The sequence below is a fragment of the Aristolochia californica genome, unplaced genomic scaffold, assembly GCF_029961685.1.
Source record: "Aristolochia californica isolate CCGP_79_NKW_82.1479 unplaced genomic scaffold, dmAriCali1.0.hap1 SCAF_6, whole genome shotgun sequence".
Classification (NCBI taxonomy): domain Eukaryota; kingdom Viridiplantae; phylum Streptophyta; class Magnoliopsida; order Piperales; family Aristolochiaceae; genus Aristolochia; species Aristolochia californica.
In genome coordinates, this window is record NW_027182257.1 from 11,347,949 (window position 1) to 11,367,628 (window position 19,680).

Genomic DNA, 19,680 nt, shown 5'->3' on the forward strand with positions numbered 1-19,680 from the left:
GCTTTGTCTCCTAATCGCTCAGTGCGGCACATTCCTTTGATACTGCGGTTGCTGCATGAGTCTCAGGCCGGTTTTCGGAAAACTCTTCTCAAAGTGCCTCAGAACAAATATAACTTGCGATGGTATCAGTAGGAATTATTCTTAGTAGGAACGGTGAGTTGGAAATTATTCGTAATCTCATTTCTTCTTCGGCCAACGACATGAGGCGCTACGTATTGGAAATTCTACAGCGCGAGCAATGTTAAGGGAGGTGAGGCTGGTCATTATCAGTGTCGGCGGAGCTCCTTTACTCATCGAAGCTGCTGTGTCTGGTAAAATGGTTTAAGTACTAGGGCTGCTACTGCAATTGGGTTGCTCGGTCTGAAGGGTCCGTCAAATTCTTGTCGGTTTGGCTGTAGTGCATGTGCTTGTTCGCTTGCTAAGGGAAGGAGATATACCTACAAAGCTTACTGCAGGTATTGCTTTAGGTATAATCTAGTCCCACATAGACTATATAAAACCAGTCGCATGCTCTGGGCTATTCCTTTATTTACTCAACTGCTTGAAGGGCTGGAACCGCTTGGACGAGAAATAGCAGAAGATGTGTTTTGTATTTTGGCTGTTGCAGAGAAAAATGCTATAGCTATAGTTGAACATGTTGTTAGAATTCTTTGAAACGGTAATAACGAAGTAAAAGCTGCTGCAGCGGACGTCTTGTGGGATCTATCAGGTTATAAGCATTTCTTTTCAGTTCTAGTAAATTTAGATGCAATCTCTCTTTTGCTTGAGCTATTAAGGGGTGGGATTGAGGATGGCAGGGAAAAGGATTCTGGGGCTACAGCCCAATTAAGCTATGATGAGCGTGACCGCGAACCATTGGTCCGAAGATCGTATTTTACGAAAAAAAATATTTCTAGTGGTTGATATGCAGTCCTTTCGGGAGTTACAGCACAGATTTGTTAGGTTTCGTATGTCAGATGTTTACACAGTGAGGTCATTGTGGCAAATGAGCATTGATCAGTTTGTGGCAGAGCCAAAGCTTGCCTAATATGGGTGAGCTTTAATATTCAAAATTTTGATTGATGTGTTGACCTGTAATCCAAATATCAAGGAGTCAAGTTTAAGGAGCTTCATTGAAAGTTTGAAGATTATATGTTTCTTGTATCCTTTACATTTAGTGGGTGTATATTTCGCAGCAAGTAAAATGAATTGGTTTTGCCAATTTGCATCAGGGTACCTGAGAACTTGAACAAGTTTAGGCAATAATGTGGTTTAAACAAGTCCTTTTTTTTTTTTTTTTCTTTTTCTGTTTGTTGGGTTGCAATAGTAGATGGGCTGTTGCTTGTGGTTATCAAATCTCACTCTTTTTCCTATGTCAAAGGCTGATAGTCAAAGAGGTACTGTCTTACCTTGTCCATTGCATTGTAACTGTTACCTCCCCAGGCACAGATATTTCCATTTACTTTTGGTTCTTTGCCTTGAATTTTTTTGTTCTTTAGTTTTTGTGCTCCTAATGACAAGATCTTGACTGAATTTCTCTTATAGCATGTTTAATATTTTGGCAAACCCTATTCCTCCCATACTAGTATCCTTCACATGTTTGTCTAACTCAACTTGTGATTCTAGATCGCTTAGCAGAATCATTTGCCCTGGAACTCATTCTGTAACAAAGTTTAACAATTCAATAGGTATAATTTTTTTTTTTTTTTGAGAAAAATTCCTTAGGTATAATTTTAGTGTCAAAGTTTTGAATTCGAAGGTTCAAATGCAAGTTCTGCTAAATATAGGGTACATAATATCTGGTGGTTGCAATGTTTCTGTTTTTTAGAGTGTTAATATTCGCACATACCATAAAAAAAAAGTAATTCTTGTCTTGTAGAAACTTATTTTACCAAAACTGCTCAGTCTCAAACTCTATGAGTACCTTCATTCTCATGATTTTGTCTATCTTCATATGATGATATAGAATGCATTCTGCTAAAAAAGAAAAGGTGAGTATTGCTCAGTTTAGGTTTGCATATAAATAGTATTTGCCATATTCGTTTGTGCACAAACCATATCTAACTGCTCACATCAATCACAGGATAGATTCAAAGGAGTAAGAAAGAGCTTGATGTTGCTCTTTCTTTTTATAACCATAACTTCTCACTTATTTTTCCAAGCTTCATCCAAAAGAGTACTTCCATATGCTAAAAAGCTTCTAGGAAGTCCCCCAAAGGAGTAGGTAGAAGACCATAGAGGAGGTTAGTATTATCTATTATTTTATAATTTGTTCAGACATGATTGAATGACAATTTTCTCTCTTCTTATTTTCTTATATTTTTAGTATATTTTTCATATTTTCGCAATTCCAAAGTTGCATATCCTTTGCAAGCTACTTTGTCCTTTTCAATGACACAATTTGCGGATATTTAAAGGGAACAAAAGGAATCAGACAGGGAGACCCCCTCTCCCCCTTGATCTTCAATGTGGTGGTAGAATACCTATCGTCCTTGATCTACTCGGCCAAGAACATGGGATGACTCCTACCCACGACTGACTGCACAACCTTTGATATTCCGATTCTCCAGTTTGCAGATGATACTATTTGCTTCGGGGTTGGTACTATGGATCAGATCAGAAAATTACGTGCCATGCTGGGATTATTTGAATTGGCTTTTGGTCAGAGCATAAACTGGGGAAAAACCATTCTCTTTGGCTATCATATTGATCCAATTGGACTTCGGAATATGGCGGCCTATCTGGGATGCTCTGTGGGATATATGCCAGCTACGTATCTTGGACTCCCACTTTTTGATTTTCGGCCTTCGGCGTCACTATGGTCCCCCCTCATTGAGAAATTTGAAAAGAGGCTAGCCACTTGGAGGGGTAAACTCTTATCCACAACGGGGAGTCTCACTCTCCTCAAGTCTTGTCTGGTGGGGCTTCCGAATTATATATTATCATTCATGCACTGTCCGACCTCCGTTTGCTCCAAAATTGATGTCATCCGTCGACGATTTCTGTGGAGGGGTTCAGAAGATACCTTTAGATACCATCTGGTCAGTTGGAAGGATTATGCATGCCCCATAATAGGGGAGGATTGGGCATCCGACCTACAAAAGAAATGAACAAAGCTCTAATGCTCAAATGGATTTGGAATTACAACAACAAGTATAACAGTTAATGGAAGAATATGGTGAAATTCTACCTTCAGTTTTTGGGTGCATGGTGGAGAGAGGGTGGCACTGCTCGCCTCCTATCCCCAATATGGAAAACAATTTTCAAGCTCCTTCCAGTATTCAGAGATGCTACCACATTTCACACGGGCAACGGAAAAACCCTTCTCTTTTGGTCGGACGAATGGTGTGGCCCCCGATCTCTCTCAGAGGACTTTCCGGGACTGCATAGGGTGGCAAATAACCTCTCTTGCTCTATGGCTGATTCATGGAGTGATCACTCGTGGAACCTTCAGTTTCGTCGGGGATTAAATGATGAGAAATCGTTGGCTTTTTGTTCTCTCCTTACTAAACTGAGCAATACTATTATTTGAGAGCACTCAGTTGATAAGATGATTTAGAAGCCCAACAATAATGGCTGATTCACTGTCACTTCGGCTTACTCTCATATCAGAAAGCAAGACTATAATCCTTATGAGCACAAGGCAAATTTGGCTTGGAAACTCTCAGCACCAAGCAAAATCAAGTTCTTCGTGTGGTCTGCCATCAGAGAACAAATTCTTACTTTAGACAACCTCCACCGAAGAGGCTTCACTGCCCCCGATCTTTCTTGTCCCCTATTCGGTGAGTGTGAAGAGACAGTCCAACATGTCCTCTTACACTGTGGATTTTCGTGGCAAGTTTGGATGAAGATATTTCAGAAAATCGGACTCCACCTGGGGCTACATTAGAACCTCTTTGACACCTTTGAGATGGTTCGAGAGATTCTCCTTCCTCGGCTGGGCAAGTTAATTCTTTCAACCTGTCTTGCGCATGTTTCATGGTGCATTTGGCTCGAGCGGAACAACCGAAGATTCAACTCCAAAGCTAGCACCCCAGACAACACGGCTTCTCATGCCGTCAGCCTCATCTCGAGCTGGCTTCATACAAAGAAGGATTTTACCACTCTCTCAAGGGTTTCCCTTCGGGAAAATTGGAACTTGATCGTTCACATGTTTGGCCCTAGCAGAGCACCTAGAATGGCTATCTGGGATCTTCCCCCCAGTGACTACATAAAGCTGAATTTTGATGGTAGTGCTATTGGATGTTCTGGTCCAGCAGGAACATGTGGTGTATTCAGAGGTCACAATGGAGACCCCATTCTTTCTTATGCTGGTCCGGTGGGCATTGCCGCTTCTAATACTGCTGAAGTTAGTGCTCTGCTGTTCGACCTTCAAATCTTCAGAGATCGTCTTCATGGCAAGTTAATCATTGAAGGCGACTCAAAGACGGTTATTAGTTGGTGTTCCAAAGATAGCTTCCCCCCTTGGCGCCATTGGCCCATCACTGACAGCATTGCTGACATTGTATCTTCTTTGCATTGTAATTAGAATCTCATTCCTAGATCAGCCAACTCTTTGGCTGATAAATTGGCTAAATTCGGTACTTTCCAACAATCTCTCATTGTATGGGAAGGATTCCCTCATTTTTAATATGCTCTTTTGAGCTTTTGTCTTAATAAAAATCAGCATCATTTAAAAAAAAATATTTTCGCAATTCCGAACGAATATCATATACTTCATGAATCATATCCGTACCTACAGCACTCTATGCTTGTGTGTACTGTGTCGGTGGTTTGATACTCCTGCAAGAGAGAATGGCGTCATTTACCGAAAGCAATGGAAGAAGGCAAAAAGTACAAGGAATCTTCCACTAAAGTCGAACAAATCGATGGGTCTTTCTTGACCCACCCTTCCATTCCGCCATTCAAACTCTGAAGCAAGAAAAAAGATAGAAAGCGGCCAGTGAAGGGAGAAAAATCGAAAACTAAAACCATTTTTTCAACTCCATCTCGAAATGTGATCAGTGATCACTGCTCCGATGACCGATCCTTCTTTTTCCTGAAACACGCGTCTTTTGACGGGTTTTTGTCCATGCCCACTTCATGCACTTTTTGTCAACTTTTTTGAAGTTTGATGATATGGGAAGCGGTGAATTCTATTTGATACCCTTTTGTGCCTCGTTGTTCTCTTGGAATTTCGATGTATGAGAGGTTCTAGAGGCCGGGGTTTTGGGAACGGGATGCGGGAAATGAGCAAAGTGCGGTCTCCAGAGCCTTTCGATTTCTTTATTTGGATTGTTGAGGTACTTTTTCTGTTTCCCGTTTTAGCTTGTGTGCGATCAAATCTGTTTTGATATTTTGCGATTTGTGAAGATCATTGCTGAAGTGCGGTGTACTTGGAGGGACTAGAATTTGTTTGTGTCAATTACTGGGAAAAGGTGGCCGTTTTGTATGTCTCTAGTCGTCGAGAATTTTTGAGCTTTATTCTCTGCGTTATCTCATATTTTAGTTTTCTTAAGACCCTCACCGAAACAAAAAAAACTGACAATTGAGACTGAGTTATGCTGGTCTTCTGAATTGTATATCTCAATTATCCTGCTACTTCGAATTAAATGGCTCCGGGTTAGAGTGAAAGTGTTTGGGAGTAGTATTTACATTCATTTAGGGAGGATACGTGGTTGAACAATTGCAAAAGATGTACCTGAGGTTCCCAAAACCGCTGTCACTGCAACAACGTTAATGAATTTCATAAAAGAGAAAACTAAATAAAAAGCAGTTAGAATATGGAGAGAAAATGCATGTACATAGCTTTTCTTCCTCTTTCTTACAAAATAATTTTAGGAGAAGATGCAAATTATGTGCATTGAGCTAAAGCTTAGTTCAATATGTGACTTATTTGTTCAGAACTTGTGGTTGTTTGGAATCAATTTTTTGAAGAAAAAGAAGTGGGGGCAAATTTTCCTTGTGGTTGTAGAAGCTAAATTGGCTTGGGCCATCTTGGCTTAGATAATTTTGTTTTATTGCATGCAAACTATACAGAGGATTTTTTGCTTTTTTTTTTATTTTTTTTATTTTTTTTTTTAAGAATTGTCTTATCCAGAATCTGCAAGCAGAGTATGTGCTTTTACTTTTATACCGAATTCCATTCATGTAATTTTTTTTAGGTGTTTGGATGCAAAATTATAGTGTAAAATGTTCAAGAATATTGTAACAACAAAATCCATTTGTTATCAAAGAGGAGAAAATGTGTTTGGTTGTCTGCATCTCTCGATAAAGTTTTTCTGAACACTATCTTAGCATGCTTGATATTACTGTAGGATGACAAATATCCCACTTCTAATAATAATGTTCAAACTGGAGCAAAAATAGGATCTAAAACTGCCACTGTAATTAGTTATCCAACAATCCAGATCCCTAAAATGCCCTTGGATTATTAGCTGCTTGCAGTGGGGCCAAATCACGTAGTGGTGTGAATGGTTTGAGGACAGTTCTTGGGTTTGTTTTGTGATCCTTCATTAGAAGTATATACAAAAAGCTAGCATTAAGAGAAAATAATATTGTTCATTTAATATTCTTTTCTTATTTTGTTTACTTATGTCTTTTTTTATCTTCTTCAATTGATTTAATGAATTTCTGAGATCATGGCCCTCAAATTTGTGTTAATTTCACCTAAGAAAACAATCCCTAAAAATGGTTTGAGGAATTGTAAAAAGGGAGTTTGCTAAGTCATTTAATCTGATATTTTGAGATTTGTCAATGAAAAATATACACTCAACAGTTGCAAAGAAAAAGACAGTGGTCCAGTTGGGGAGTTGCATAATTATGGAAATTGTTAGCCTTTTTTATTGTTTTTAGTCTCACATCTTGAGATTTGCTAATTCCATGGCCGATGTTTTGGCCAAGCAGGGAGCCTCCTTTAAATTCTTTGTTGTTAGGGTTTAATTCCCTGAGTTTGTTGCTCCTTGTTATCTCTCTTAATAAAATCATCTTTCATAAAAAGAACTCTTCTAATTCGTCCCGAGACTAGTGAATCCCGATCTGATTCGATCAATCTTATTCGAATTTTCATGTATCAAAGTCAGGTATTGAATTGAAGTAAAAAAAAAAAAAAACCATGATTTTGATCCCACTTTAAACATATGAAATATAATTTAGGTTGAGATGGTATAACTAATGCCACCAATTGAAACAGAATCTAATTTTATTCCAAAATTTTAATGTTATTTTATCTTTTTCTCTATTTGTGTAGCATAACCTAAATGGTTCATCTTGTAATGTATTAAAAGCATTATTCAAATAAACCTCTTGCTGGTTAGATCGAAACATACGGGGGAAGAACTAGAGGGAGTAGGAGAGGAACGGAGGGAGGGAAGGAACACGCAGAGAAGAAGTGTTTCTAGGTTTAAGGATCGTTCGGCGGTGAGGAAGGATAAGAGTTCTAATCTGTTTACCAGATAAAGAGAAATTCTGTTCATTGTTTGGTGCATGAGAGATGTACTAGTGGTGGAAATTCGAGTTTGTTAAAATACAAGTTCAAGGGTATTTTGGTCATTTATTATATTTCCAATATTACATGTATGGCTATTAGATAGAGAATGTCTTATTTTATCTCTAGTTAAATTTTCATTCAATTTAAACATGTATTTTAGGAGATATGTAATTTTGAGTATTGAGGGGCATTTTTGTCTTACTGTAAAATTTCACTTAAACGCTGATAATAAAGAAGCAGGAAGGGCCTTTCTGGCTCGGATTCCAAGGTAGCAAAGCTGCCTTTCTTCCAGACATCCATTTTCTCTTCTATTTTCTCCCCAAATCACTATTTTTCATGGTATCAGAGTAATAACGCAAGTCTTGGGCAAGTTTCTTTGGATTTTTGTGGATCTTCTCTCCATATTTAGCAATATCCTTGAAGGTTTTTCCCACATTTCTGGACTGGTAGGGTAAAGTTTTCGTTTTTTTTTTGGTTTTTGTGCCTATCTTAGCCTATTGGCTAATGATTATTGCTTCTATTTGACTGAATGTTGGGATTTAGAAGTGTTTAATGATCCCAATTTGAGGAAATTTCTGAAATCTGCCAGTGTCGTCAACCTAATGCTTGCGTCATCATCCATATAGCCTACACCATCTTGATTTCTTGCAATTAGGTCATTCTTTCATTGATGAATGATCTCAATTACTGGAATTGATCACTATTGGTTCTAAATTGAATGAATTGGGTGTTGTATTGCCCTAATTGAATTCGGTGTGGGGCCCACTTGACTACGCAAATATTGAAATTTGGGGAAATGCTTTCCTTTGGTTAATTGACGCTCTAGTGTACTGAAGTGTGGTGTTTGGTGATATTTAATGGCTGATTCCTGCACACAGGTTGCTGTCCAAAGGACAGCTGAGAATTCAGATGCGAAATTCTCTCAGTCTATTCAGATAACTACGATCCGGTTGAATGGATCGAATTATGTAAACTGGTCTAGATCAATTTTGATGTATTTGAGGGCCAGAAGAATGACAAAATATATAAATGATGATCCCCCGGTACCTATTACTGAAGATTGGGTGGCAGAAGATAATTTAGTAATGACCTGGTTGGTAAATAGTATGAAATTCAGATTTAGTAATCAGATTTTGAGTTGCAATACTGCTAAGGCAATGTAAACTACATTGGCTTCCATTTTGTCTCAAGAAAGTAATTTATCAAGGATCTATGAGTTATATGTGAAGTTCTTTAATATGAAGCGTGGAGGTAGATGAGTGACAGATTATTTCACTGAGATGAGGGGAGTACTATAAGAGATTAGTACATTCCATCCTTTTACTACGAATGTTGAAGACATCCGTAAGAAAGAAAATCAGATTCAAGTAGCCCGGTTTTTGGATGGTTTGGGGCATGAGTATGATGCTATTAGAGCCCAATTGTTGGTTAATGAGGATGTGACCACTCTTGAACAAGCTTTTAACAGAGTTCTTCGAGCTAAAAGTGCAGTTGAAAATAAGAATGAGTCAGGTGGAGCGCTCTCAGAAGCAGCTGCTCTTAACCTTCAATCTTCTACTAGTAAGCCCGACTGTCAGTTTCATGGTGGTAATAATAGAGGTAGAGGTCGCTCTTACACAACCCATGGTCTTGGCCGAAATGGTCGGGGGGATCGAAAATGTGTTTATTGTGGTAGGACTAATCATATTTCTGAGAAATGCTGAGACAAATTTGGTAAACCTACCTGGGCCAATTCTATAGTCACAGATAAGGACACCTCCTCACACATTGGATCGTATAAGGAAATTCCGCAGTTATTACAACGATTGGGTCAACTGACTGCTTCATTTACTACTTCTTATATTACCGAGACTCTTCCTTCTTCCTCAGCGAGTACCACGATGGCCAGTCATTTTGGGATAGGGCCTTGGACTCAATTTAACAGAGTTCTTCGAGGAGAAATCCTCGAGAAAATGTTCGATCCCAAAGGAAATTGAGGGAAACATAGAATGTTGTTCGAGCGGACGAGGGAAGATTGTTGTGGGTTGTGACGATGGTACCGTGAATTTGCTTGATCGAGGGCTGAAGTTCATGTATGGGTTCTAGGCCCACGCATCTGCTATCTTGTTTGTTCAACAGTTAAAGGTAGTGATTTTTCTTTCTTTGTATTTTCTTTTGATGGCGTTAATCTGTAATTTGTATGGAAATGTCTTTCCCTTTTTTCTGCTAGAGATTACGATTCTCAATGTTTAATGCTGCGTGTATTTGGTGGAAATTCTTGGTTTTGCGCAGCATCCTTACTTCATTGGTTTTAATTTAATTACTTGTAGCTTCCGAGGCAGAGTTCGTCTCTGTGGTGTTGGCACAGTATCCCAATGGTGTAAATACTTGTCTTCCCTTTTTTTTTTCACTGTTACTTGTCCATTTTTGTTCTTGATTACTACTTATGCTGTTATTTTAATTCATTTTTGTTTTAGCCTATTCAATTTTTCAGTGTTAGTTTCTCTCTCTCTCTCTCTCTCTCTCACACACACACACACACACACACACACACACACACACACACACACACACACTATCTTCCTCTTTTCCTACAGTTGAGGGTTCATTAGAAACTCAATCTTATATCTGCTTGGTCTTATTTTAAAACTTATAGTTGGGGTTTTCTTAGATTATATTCTTTGATATTTTATTTTATGCTCATTCTACATCTTTCGTTTTTGTGTGTTGTAAACCAATTTGAAGTCCAGCAAGACTTTCACATTCAATTAACTAACATCCACTCCCCACAATGGAGAAGTAGAAACTATGTCCGTTGGAAAAAAATAATGATCAAGAGCTCTCTTTTCTGTTTTGTCGTTTGAAAATAATAAGTGCTTTAAATTCCTATAGCGCTTTTTCTTTGTTCTAAAATGTAAAGAGAACAATGGCTATCCACTATAACTTCCTCAATGTGCCTTTTAAATCACCTGTGAACTTATCTTCAGGTTAATGATGCTAGTTTTTTACTCAATACATATTACTTATGTTAAAACTATATAATAATTGTTGTTCATCCTATCCAGGAAGACGACTAGTTGCTTGTTTAGTCTAAAGTACAATTGCACTTGGTTGGATCTACCAAAACAAGATGATGGAAAGTTTGGGTTAAGAATTGATTACATACTTTTCTGTTCTATACCATGATTAATTTTGGGAGATCATCTTATATTTTTCTTTTTTGTAATTTTTTTTCTTTGACTTGACCTACATTGTGCGTTGTGATGCGTATTATATTTTTAGCAGCATAATCTACTTCTAGTTCTACCTACGGTTTTAACTCATCATGCATGTTTAGTTCGGAACAAATAAATACAGTGTCAATACATTACACCAATCTGCTGTGCCTCTGTGGGACTATTACTTGCAGGCAGTAGGATATCTTTTTGCAGCGAAGAACAGGAATGCTACTCGAACCTGTATAATAGTTGAATCCTTAGAATGGAAATCTTGCTGCTTAAATTATGTACTGTGGATGCCATTTTAAGTCATTTATTCCTCTCTTAATTACCCAGCTACATAATTTTCTTGTAACTGTTGGAGTGGATGAGCAAACATCTCCACAGCTATCACCAATCAGCCTGAAGGTTTTTGACCTGGACAAGATGCAACCAGAAAGCTCAAGCACTAATATTCCAGTTTGTATCCAAATTTTACGTATATTTACCAATCAATTTCCGGTTGCAAAGGTATATAAAGGTCTCCTTTCTATCTGGCCTCTCTCTCTCTCTGTATAATTTTTATTTTGATTACATGCTTATTTGCAGATAACATCATTCTTAGTTCTTGAGGAAGCTCCAATGGTTGTATTTACTGCATCAAAGGGGATGTTGGGAGGGAGCGTATCACTCGTTTCACACTCCAGGTGGAGAATACATCTGAAAAGAGGTATTTACTGCATCGAAGGGGATGTTGGGAGGGAGCGTATCACTCGTTTCACACTCCAGGTGGAGAATACATCTGAAAAGAGTAGCTCTTCAGTCATAGGAAGAGTTGATGGCCGATCCCTGCAACTCTTCGCTGTTACTCCTTCAGTGAGCTTGTTCAGTTTGCAGGATCAACCTCCTAGGCGCCAGACATTAGATCATATTGGATGTGATGTCAATAGTGTAGCAATGAGTGACCGCTCGGTAATGCAGTTTTTTTTTTTTGTTTTATGTCTAACTATTATTTCTATTTATCGTTTGTGATCATAATTTTCTTTTGTATTTCTTCATAAAAGAGCTGTCTTGGAGCATGGTTAATTAGATGGTTTAAAGTGGCTGATTACTTTGTTTCTGCTAGCAAAAAGCTCCATTAAATTTATATATTCTGTTGTTCATCTATCAGGAACTAATAATTTATATACAAAATTGAAAGACGTAGAAAAGCTGGATTTGTTCATTAAGAGTGAAGATGGACTTGGCGAGCACAAATTTGATGTGGAGATTGCCATTAGAGTCTGCCGTGCTGCTGGCTATCATGAGCATGCTATGTATGTTGCTAAGAAAGCGCACAAACATGAGTGGTACTTGAAGATTGAAGACCTTGATAGGTTTAAGGAAGCACTGGATTATATATCAAGTCTTGAACCTTATCAAGCTGGGATAATTGTGAAGGAGTATGGTAAGATTCTTGTGGAGCATAAGCTGATAGAGACTACTGATATTCTAATGAGATTGTGCACTCTTGATGAAGAATCAAGCACAAAGAAGGCCTCAAGTGGAACCCACTTATCTATACTGCCATGTCCTGTAGATTTTCTCAATATCTTCATCCACCATCCTCAGGCTCTTATGGATTTTTTTGAGAAGTATATTGGCAAAGTGGATGACTCCCCTGTGCAAGTAGAAATTCACAATACCCTCTTGGAGCTATACCTATCTAATGACTTGAACTTTCCGTCACTCTCACAGGAAAATGGCTTTGTTGCTCCCTATCTGGAAGGAACTAGTTCCTTAGGTGCTTCCACATCCACAATGGCTGAAAGCAAAGATGTGAATAAAGAGAAGGAGCACAAGCAACGACTTGAGAAAGGACTGGCAATGCTCAAGAGGGCATGGCCTGCTGACATGGAACAGCCTTTATATGATGCGGGTCTTGCTGTCATTCTTTGTGAGATGAACTCATTCAATGAAGGGCTTCTGTTCTTATACGAGAAAACGAAGCTTTATAAAGAAGTGATCGGTTGCTATATGCAGGCCCATGATCATGAGGGGTTGATTGCTATCTGCAAGAGGCTAGGAGATGTGAGCAAAGGTGGGGATTCATCTCTTTGGGCTGATCTGCTCAAGTACTTTGAGGAACTTGGAGAGGGTTGCTCCAAGGAAGTCAAAGAGGTGTTGTCATATATTGAAAGAGATGACATATTACCCCCAAATATAGTTCTATAGACTCTTGCTAAGAAAACACACTAACTCTAAAATTCTCTTATGGAAAAAAAATGTCTGAAATCTATATCTTACTAATAGAATGTGACATGTATTTTCTAGTAATGCAATTCCACACTCATTATTTTTGGAGTTTTCTCACTTTACGCTAGGGATAATTGTGTGAAAATGTCGAACAGTGCTCTATGTGCTCATTTATGGGCTCTTCATAGAGATAAAAAGATTAAAATGTTCAATCTCTCCTTGTGAGTGCTTTTATTATGCAAAATAACACCTGGAGAGCTATTCGGGCATACCTTGGAACTCATTTGAGCTACCAAGGGCTTATGTGTTTCTATCACTTCTAGTGAATCTATGTCATAATTCATTTTTTTTCCTACCAACCTGAACCTTGGTTAGAGGACTTGCAAAAACCAGATAGAGTATTTCTTGTATTTGTTTGGTTAGTTTGCGACATTCAACTTAAGTAGATGAAAAAGAAATAATTCTTTTGTTTAATTTTTTCCAAGTTTCTTTAGCACCTTTTAATTTTTCTTTCTTTCCTGATATTTTCTGTACTACGATGGGAAGAAATGGAGGTGGCCTGAATTAAACTTGGATGGGAATAATTTGTGATTTAAGTAATACTTGGTTCAATTCTATGTTTGTTATCACTTGAAACTTGTAGGTTTAGAGAATACTGAACTTTGTGAATGTTAGAAATAAGTATTGGTTGGCTTGCATGGATCCAAAGTGATTAGACTGTGGAGTTTTGGCAAGCAGTTATGGAATGTGATGTGACAAATGATGAACCCAAGCTGCTGGAGAACCATTCCTTCACTTGGCTCCTTTTTTATTCTTTATTCTCAGCAAGAGTGAACAATTGCTCGGCCATTATTCTGTCTCCAGCAATGTAGGGCATTGCTGGAGACAGAATAATGGCAATGTAGGGCATTGCTGCCTGCTGTATACCTCAAATGGTACCATTTGCACTTCTCCAGATGATTACCCAGCCATGTTCTTGCCTCCAACAACTGCACCTGTCTACTTCTAACCCATTCTTATCAACTGTTTGATAATCAACTCTGCCTTTGAAGCTTACTTCTTTTGGCTTCACTAAACTTCATTTCATGCATTACTATTACTGCAGCTAGAATCGTGTTACTCCAGGCTCAGATACAATACTACACCATTCATGGACTTAATCTAATGTAGCACCAAACAAACCGGCATAGGACCCTAAAGGTCATATATGAGAAAGTGGCATGATATGACTAGGTCAATCTTTCTAAAGGAACATATTACTTCCTTATTGTCTACGTTATTGGTGACAGTAACTGGTGCATGTACTTCAGGCTGGTCTGATTTACCACCACTGGTTGGTATTTCTTCGCTTTAGACTTCTTATGTTCTGGTTTTTGCAAGTATTTTTTTTTAATTGTCTTATTCCATTTACTTTTGGTCTTTGTCTATTCTCGTGAAACTGGAATCGAAGAAAAGCACTTACAAAGCCTTATAAGATGCAATAATATTGTAAGGGGGTTTGTTGATTGGGCCTTTGTCTCTACAGCCAACCTTTTTTTGGGATATGGGAAATGTAGAGGTCCTTTGATATGAGAGGCTCTACATTTTATGGTCTATCCACCTTCTTGTCTTCAGCATTTGCAAAAGCATATACTTGTTTTCAGTTCTTTCTTCATGGACCTAACACACATGAATTTGCATTTGCTACAGCTGGGTACTGCATAATTCGATTTTGTTTTGACTGGACAGTTTTGCAGCAGGAGTATTGGTAGCACTGTGTTAATGGAGCCTTCCTACTCGAATTCCTGCTACTGTGAGCTTCTGTGAATAACTGGCTCAGGAAGTAAGGAGCAATGTTCTTGTAATTGTACAACTGGTCAGTACCATATGAGAATTTTAATCATTGTATTACAAGAACACCAAATGGGGAATGAAGATTGCACTTCAGCTATAGTTGTGCAAGTTACTTCTTTTGCTTCCCCTTTGTTCAACGAGAGGGATCATTGATCTTCTTTTTTCTGTACAAAGTCTTTCTATGGTTACTTCAATGGTTGAACAATAGACACTCCCCGCCACCCACTCCAAAAAAAAATAAGAAAAAAGTAAGAATTATTATCTTGGTCATTCAATAATGGAATCATTTTAGATGAATGGCCATGCCTGATTTTTTACTTTCTGTCACTGATAATGAGCAGTCTTTTTTCTTCAACCAAAGAAGATTTGTGTAGATATGGAATAGACATCAGGTGTCCATCCTCGAGCTGAAGTAGAAGCATCTGGACTAAGCTTCATCCTACTTCACACCGGTGAGCAAGATGAGACTAGAGCAAGCTTTTGGCCCCATTTCTGCTCTTTGTAGTATTTGCCATGTTCATTTGTGCACAAACCATATCTAACTGCTCACATCAATCACAGGATAGATTGAAAGGAGTAAGAAAGAGCATGATGTTGCTCTTTCTTATTATAACCATAACTTCTCACTTATTTTTCCAAGCTTCATCCAAAAGAGTACTTCCATAAGCTAAAAAGCTTCTAGGAAGTCCCCCAAAGGAGTAGGTAGAAGACCATAGAGGAGGTTAGTATTATCTATTATTTTATAATTTGTTCAGACATGATTGAATGACAATTTTCTCTCTTCTTATTTTCTTATATTCTTAGTATATTTTTCATATTTTTCACAATTCCGAACGGTCGATCGAAATGGCATTTAATTTCGTATATTTCATGAATCATATCTGTACCTACAGCACACTACGCTTGTGTGTACTATGTCGGTGGTCTGATACTCCTGCAAGAGAGAATCACGTTATTTACCGAAAGCAATGGAAGAAGGCAAATAGTACAAGGAATCTTCCACTAAAGTCGAACAAATCGACGGGTCTTTCTGGACCCTCCCTTCCATTCCGCCATTCAAACTCTGAAGCAAGAAAAAAGATAGAAAAGCGGCCAGTGAAGGGAGAAAAATCGAAAACCAAAACCATTTTTTCAACTCCATCTCGAAATGTGATCAATGATCACTGCTCCGATGACCGATCCCTCTATTTCCTAAAACACACGTCTTTTGATGGGTTTTTTTCCATGCCCACTTCATGCACTTTTTGTCAACTTTTTTGAAGTTTGATGATCGGGGAAGCGGTGAATTCTATCTGATACCCTTTTGTGCCTCATTGTTCTCTTGGGATTTCGATGTATGAGAGGTTCTAGGGGCTAAACAAGTTTAAGTCATAGGGAAGGACTCAATTTTTTTTTTAAATTATGGAAATTGTTATCCTTTTTTATTGTTTTTAGTCTCACACCCTGAGATTTGCTAATTCCATGGCCGATGTTCTGGCCAAGCAGGGAGCCTCCTTTAAATTCTTTGTTGTTAGGGTTTAATTCCCCTGAGTTTGTTGCTCCTTGTTATCTCTCTTAATAAAATCATCTTTCATAAAAAAACATTCTTCTAATTCGTCCTGAAGCTAGTTACCACACTAGTGAATCCCCATCTGATTCGGTCAATCTTACTCAAATTTTCATGTATCAAAGTCAGGTATTGAATTGAAGTAAAAAATAAAAAAAACCCTGATTTTGATCCCACTTTAAACATATGAAATATAATTTAGGTTGAGATGGTATAACTAATGCCACCAATCGAAACAAAATCTAATTTTATTCCAAAATTTTAATGTTATTTTATCTTTTTCTCTATTTGTTAGCATAACCTAAATGGTTCATCATGTAATGTATTAAAAGCATTATTCACATAAACCTCGAATCCAATTGGAATTTGGCTTAAACTCTTGCTGGTTAGATTGAAACATACAGGGGAAGAACCAGAGGGAGTAGGAGAGGAAAGGAGGGAGGGAAGGAACACGCAGAGAAGAAGTGTAGCCAAGTTTATGGATCGTTCGGAGGTGAGGAAGGATAAGAGTTCTAATCTGTTTAGCAGATAAAGAGAAATTCTGGTCGTTGTTTGGTGCATGAGAGATGTACTAGTGGCGGAAATTCAAGTTCTTCGAGGAGAAATCCTCGGGAAAATGTTCGATCCCGAAGGAAATTGAGGGAAACATAGAATGTTGTTTGAGCGGACGAGGGAAGATTGTTGTGGGTTGTGACGATGGTACCGTGAATTTGCTTGATCGAGGGCTGAAGTTCATGTATGGGTTCCAGGCCCACGCATCTGCTGTCTTGTTTGTTCAACAGTTAAAGGTAGTGACTTTTCTTTCTTCTTATTTTCTTTTGATGGCGTTAATCTGTAATTTGTATGGAAATGTCTTTCCCATGTTTCTGCTAGAGATTATAATTCTCAATGTTTAAAGCTGCATGTATTTGGTGGAAATTCTTGGTTTTTCTCAGCATCCTTACTTCATTGGTTTTAATTTAATTACTTTTAGCTTCCGAGGCAGAGCGATATAATGATAAAGTTGTCACTCTAGTTCCTGTTTGAACTTTTGCACCTCGATTCACCTGTTTTTTTTTCATAGAAAGCTAAAATTTTCTATAAGTATGAAAACAACTTGTTTCTCTAGGAACGCCCAGTACTGTTTGCTCTTCTCTTTTTATCTCCACCTTCAAATATTCTGCAAGAATGAGGTTCAACCAAATGCACCTTTATTCTTAAGAGTTATAGCCTTGAAATCATTTCCAACCTGCCGACCTTGAGGCATGTGGTTTTGAAAACCAATGAATACATGTAGAGGGAAAGGAAGTTGGAACTTTTACTTCTTCAGAAAAGTCATTCTAATTACAAGAGTGCCATTTTTATTTTTATTTTATGAAGGATGCCATTGACTTCTACCTATTCATAATAATGCCATTATCTTCATTTTATCTTTAAAAAATGATAAAAACTAAAAAAAAAAAAACGCAAATGAACATCAATCATGAATGCATGGGATTATAAAATAAATCTTCAATATGAAGAAATCAATCATTCCAAAAAAAAAAAAAAGGAAGAAGAAATAAAGTTTTAAACCATTTAATTCAAATTCGATAGTTAAATTACAAATTTGATTCACCTAGCTTTAATGGATTTTGGTCCATACTCTTTTTTTCTTATATGTATATGTGCTCTACCTTAAAGTAGTGCTATTTCCTGTTAGTCAGATCTCTTAGAAATAAAAAACTAGATACTCAAGTTAGGTACACCATTCTAATCAGCGAAGAGCTTCATTATAAACAAAAAGTAGGAAACTGAAGATAGTTCAGAAATGACTGTATGTCAATGTCAAGCCTCACAAACTATCATTTAAACCTTTGTAAGCTTAGTTTTAGATTCATCAAAATTTATGTAAAAAACTTTCCCTAAAGAATTAGGAGGCAAGGTGAAGGGGCCACTGTTTTTTTCTTCATTCTGTGTGCAAAGGCTTCCAGTTTTAAAAAATTAAGAACATGTATTCTGCAGTTCTTCTAGATCCAAAGTATGTGATTTAAAATAGAAAGAGCATGAACCTACTTCTTTGTGAAAATAACCCTAAAAAAACTTAATTCCTATTACAGAAGCTCTTTGCAGTCTCTCTGTCCTATAATACATCCAGTCTGTGAGCAACTGGAATTTTTTAAGTCCTATCCAGAGAGGCTTTGGCTAAATAACTTGGTGACAGTGAGGAAGTCCCACTGTCTGTTCAGAAAATTCCTTTTTGTCCATAAACGACACTGTGTTGGGTGAACTGGTTGTTTATTGTTGGTCGATACATTCAAACAACATTTTGTGTCTTGGTTTCAAGCCAGCTGCCTACATGCAATTCATTTTGGAGTAGCTGAAGTTGACTCTACTTGAAATCGAAGTTGAGTTGTATCTTGGCTCCTCTCTGGTTGATTACTAAATTCCTTTCAAGTTTTCTTGCCTTGGTCCATCTGTCCAGCAAATAGTGCAGCCTGGTTGGGTATACCTGCCTTTTTTTCTCAGATCAAATCCATTGAAAGCCTTAGAAGCAGTAACATTACAAATGAACTTCCAAATTGTGAACAGAAGCAGGAACATTAGAAATGAGCTTCCTAATTGTGAAGTAGATTTTCTTAATTTTTAATGTGTTGGCTGAAGCCACTTATCTCATACGCTATACAGAAGGCGTCCAACTATGAGAAATTGCTTAGTAATGAGTCTTCTTGTCTGAATTTTGAGACCTTATGTTTTGAAGAACTCCTGAAGAGTATTAGGAATGATAATCAGGTGGGTTACCCTGACAGAGAATATCAAAGTGCACTGGTAATTTTCATTTTGGGTACTGTCTATCCTGATTTATCCTTTCTGAAGAGGATGGAGGTTTTGCAGTCTCTGTCTACCTGCTTCTTCTTTCTACGACTACTTACTTGCATTTCTAAAATTGATGGAGAGCTGTCAAGAGATACTAATTCAGAGCTTTGGGGGTGTTTGGCATTAACCCAGTTCAGAACCCCCAAGTAGCTGAATTAAAAGTTGAACCAAGTCTTCATGAAGGCTCATTTATCCCCTCACATCTTCTTGATAATCCACAAGGTTCTCTGAGAACTGAGGTTCCTCAAGAATTAGAGAATACTGACAGTGTATCCTGTCCATCAAATGGTGGGGGCAATTGCTTATCTTTGAAGGAGATTGAGGAATTCTGTGAAGGATTAGAAACATTGATTTCAAAGCTCAACCCTTCTGTTGATCATTGCTGGAAACTTCATCCGCAGTTGGCAAAGAAGGTAACTCTGGCTATGGCTACATGTTACCTGTACTCCAGATGTTTGGCTTCTATTTGCCAGTCTGCTAAAAGTAATGAGCATGATGACTGTAGACATATAATTTTATCCAATTCAGATGATCAGTTTTTGGTCCATTGGAGAAGTGCTCTGATGGGGATAGCTGAAGCTGTTGTCAAATATGAGCAAAATCATTGT

The 19,680-nt window shown here is 37.8% G+C and overlaps 1 protein-coding gene and 1 pseudogene across 1 annotated transcript; both read left to right on the forward strand.

Annotated features, from left to right (window-relative positions):
* The first annotated feature begins 3,154 nt into the window (after positions 1 to 3,154).
* Positions 3,155 to 3,868, forward strand: LOC137935254 (uncharacterized). The gene is made up of 2 exons (XM_068779943.1): positions 3,155 to 3,462; positions 3,592 to 3,868. Exons 1-2 carry the CDS (start codon positions 3,155 to 3,157, stop codon positions 3,866 to 3,868), a joined length of 585 nt encoding a protein of 194 aa, XP_068636044.1.
* Positions 3,869 to 7,450: 3,582 nt separating this feature from the next.
* On the forward strand, positions 7,451 to 18,168 carry LOC137935255 (vacuolar protein-sorting-associated protein 11 homolog; annotated as a pseudogene).
* The last annotated feature ends 1,512 nt before the right edge of the window (positions 18,169 to 19,680 follow it).

Coding starts and splice junctions, on each gene's coding strand:
- LOC137935254 (XM_068779943.1), top strand. CDS start 3,155: ATGGTGAAATTCTACCTTCAGTTTTTGGGTGCATGGTGGAGAGAGGGT. Junction 3,463..3,591: donor GGATTAAATGATGAGAAATC/GTTGGCTTTTTG, acceptor CTCTCATATCAG/AAAGCAAGACTATAATCCTT.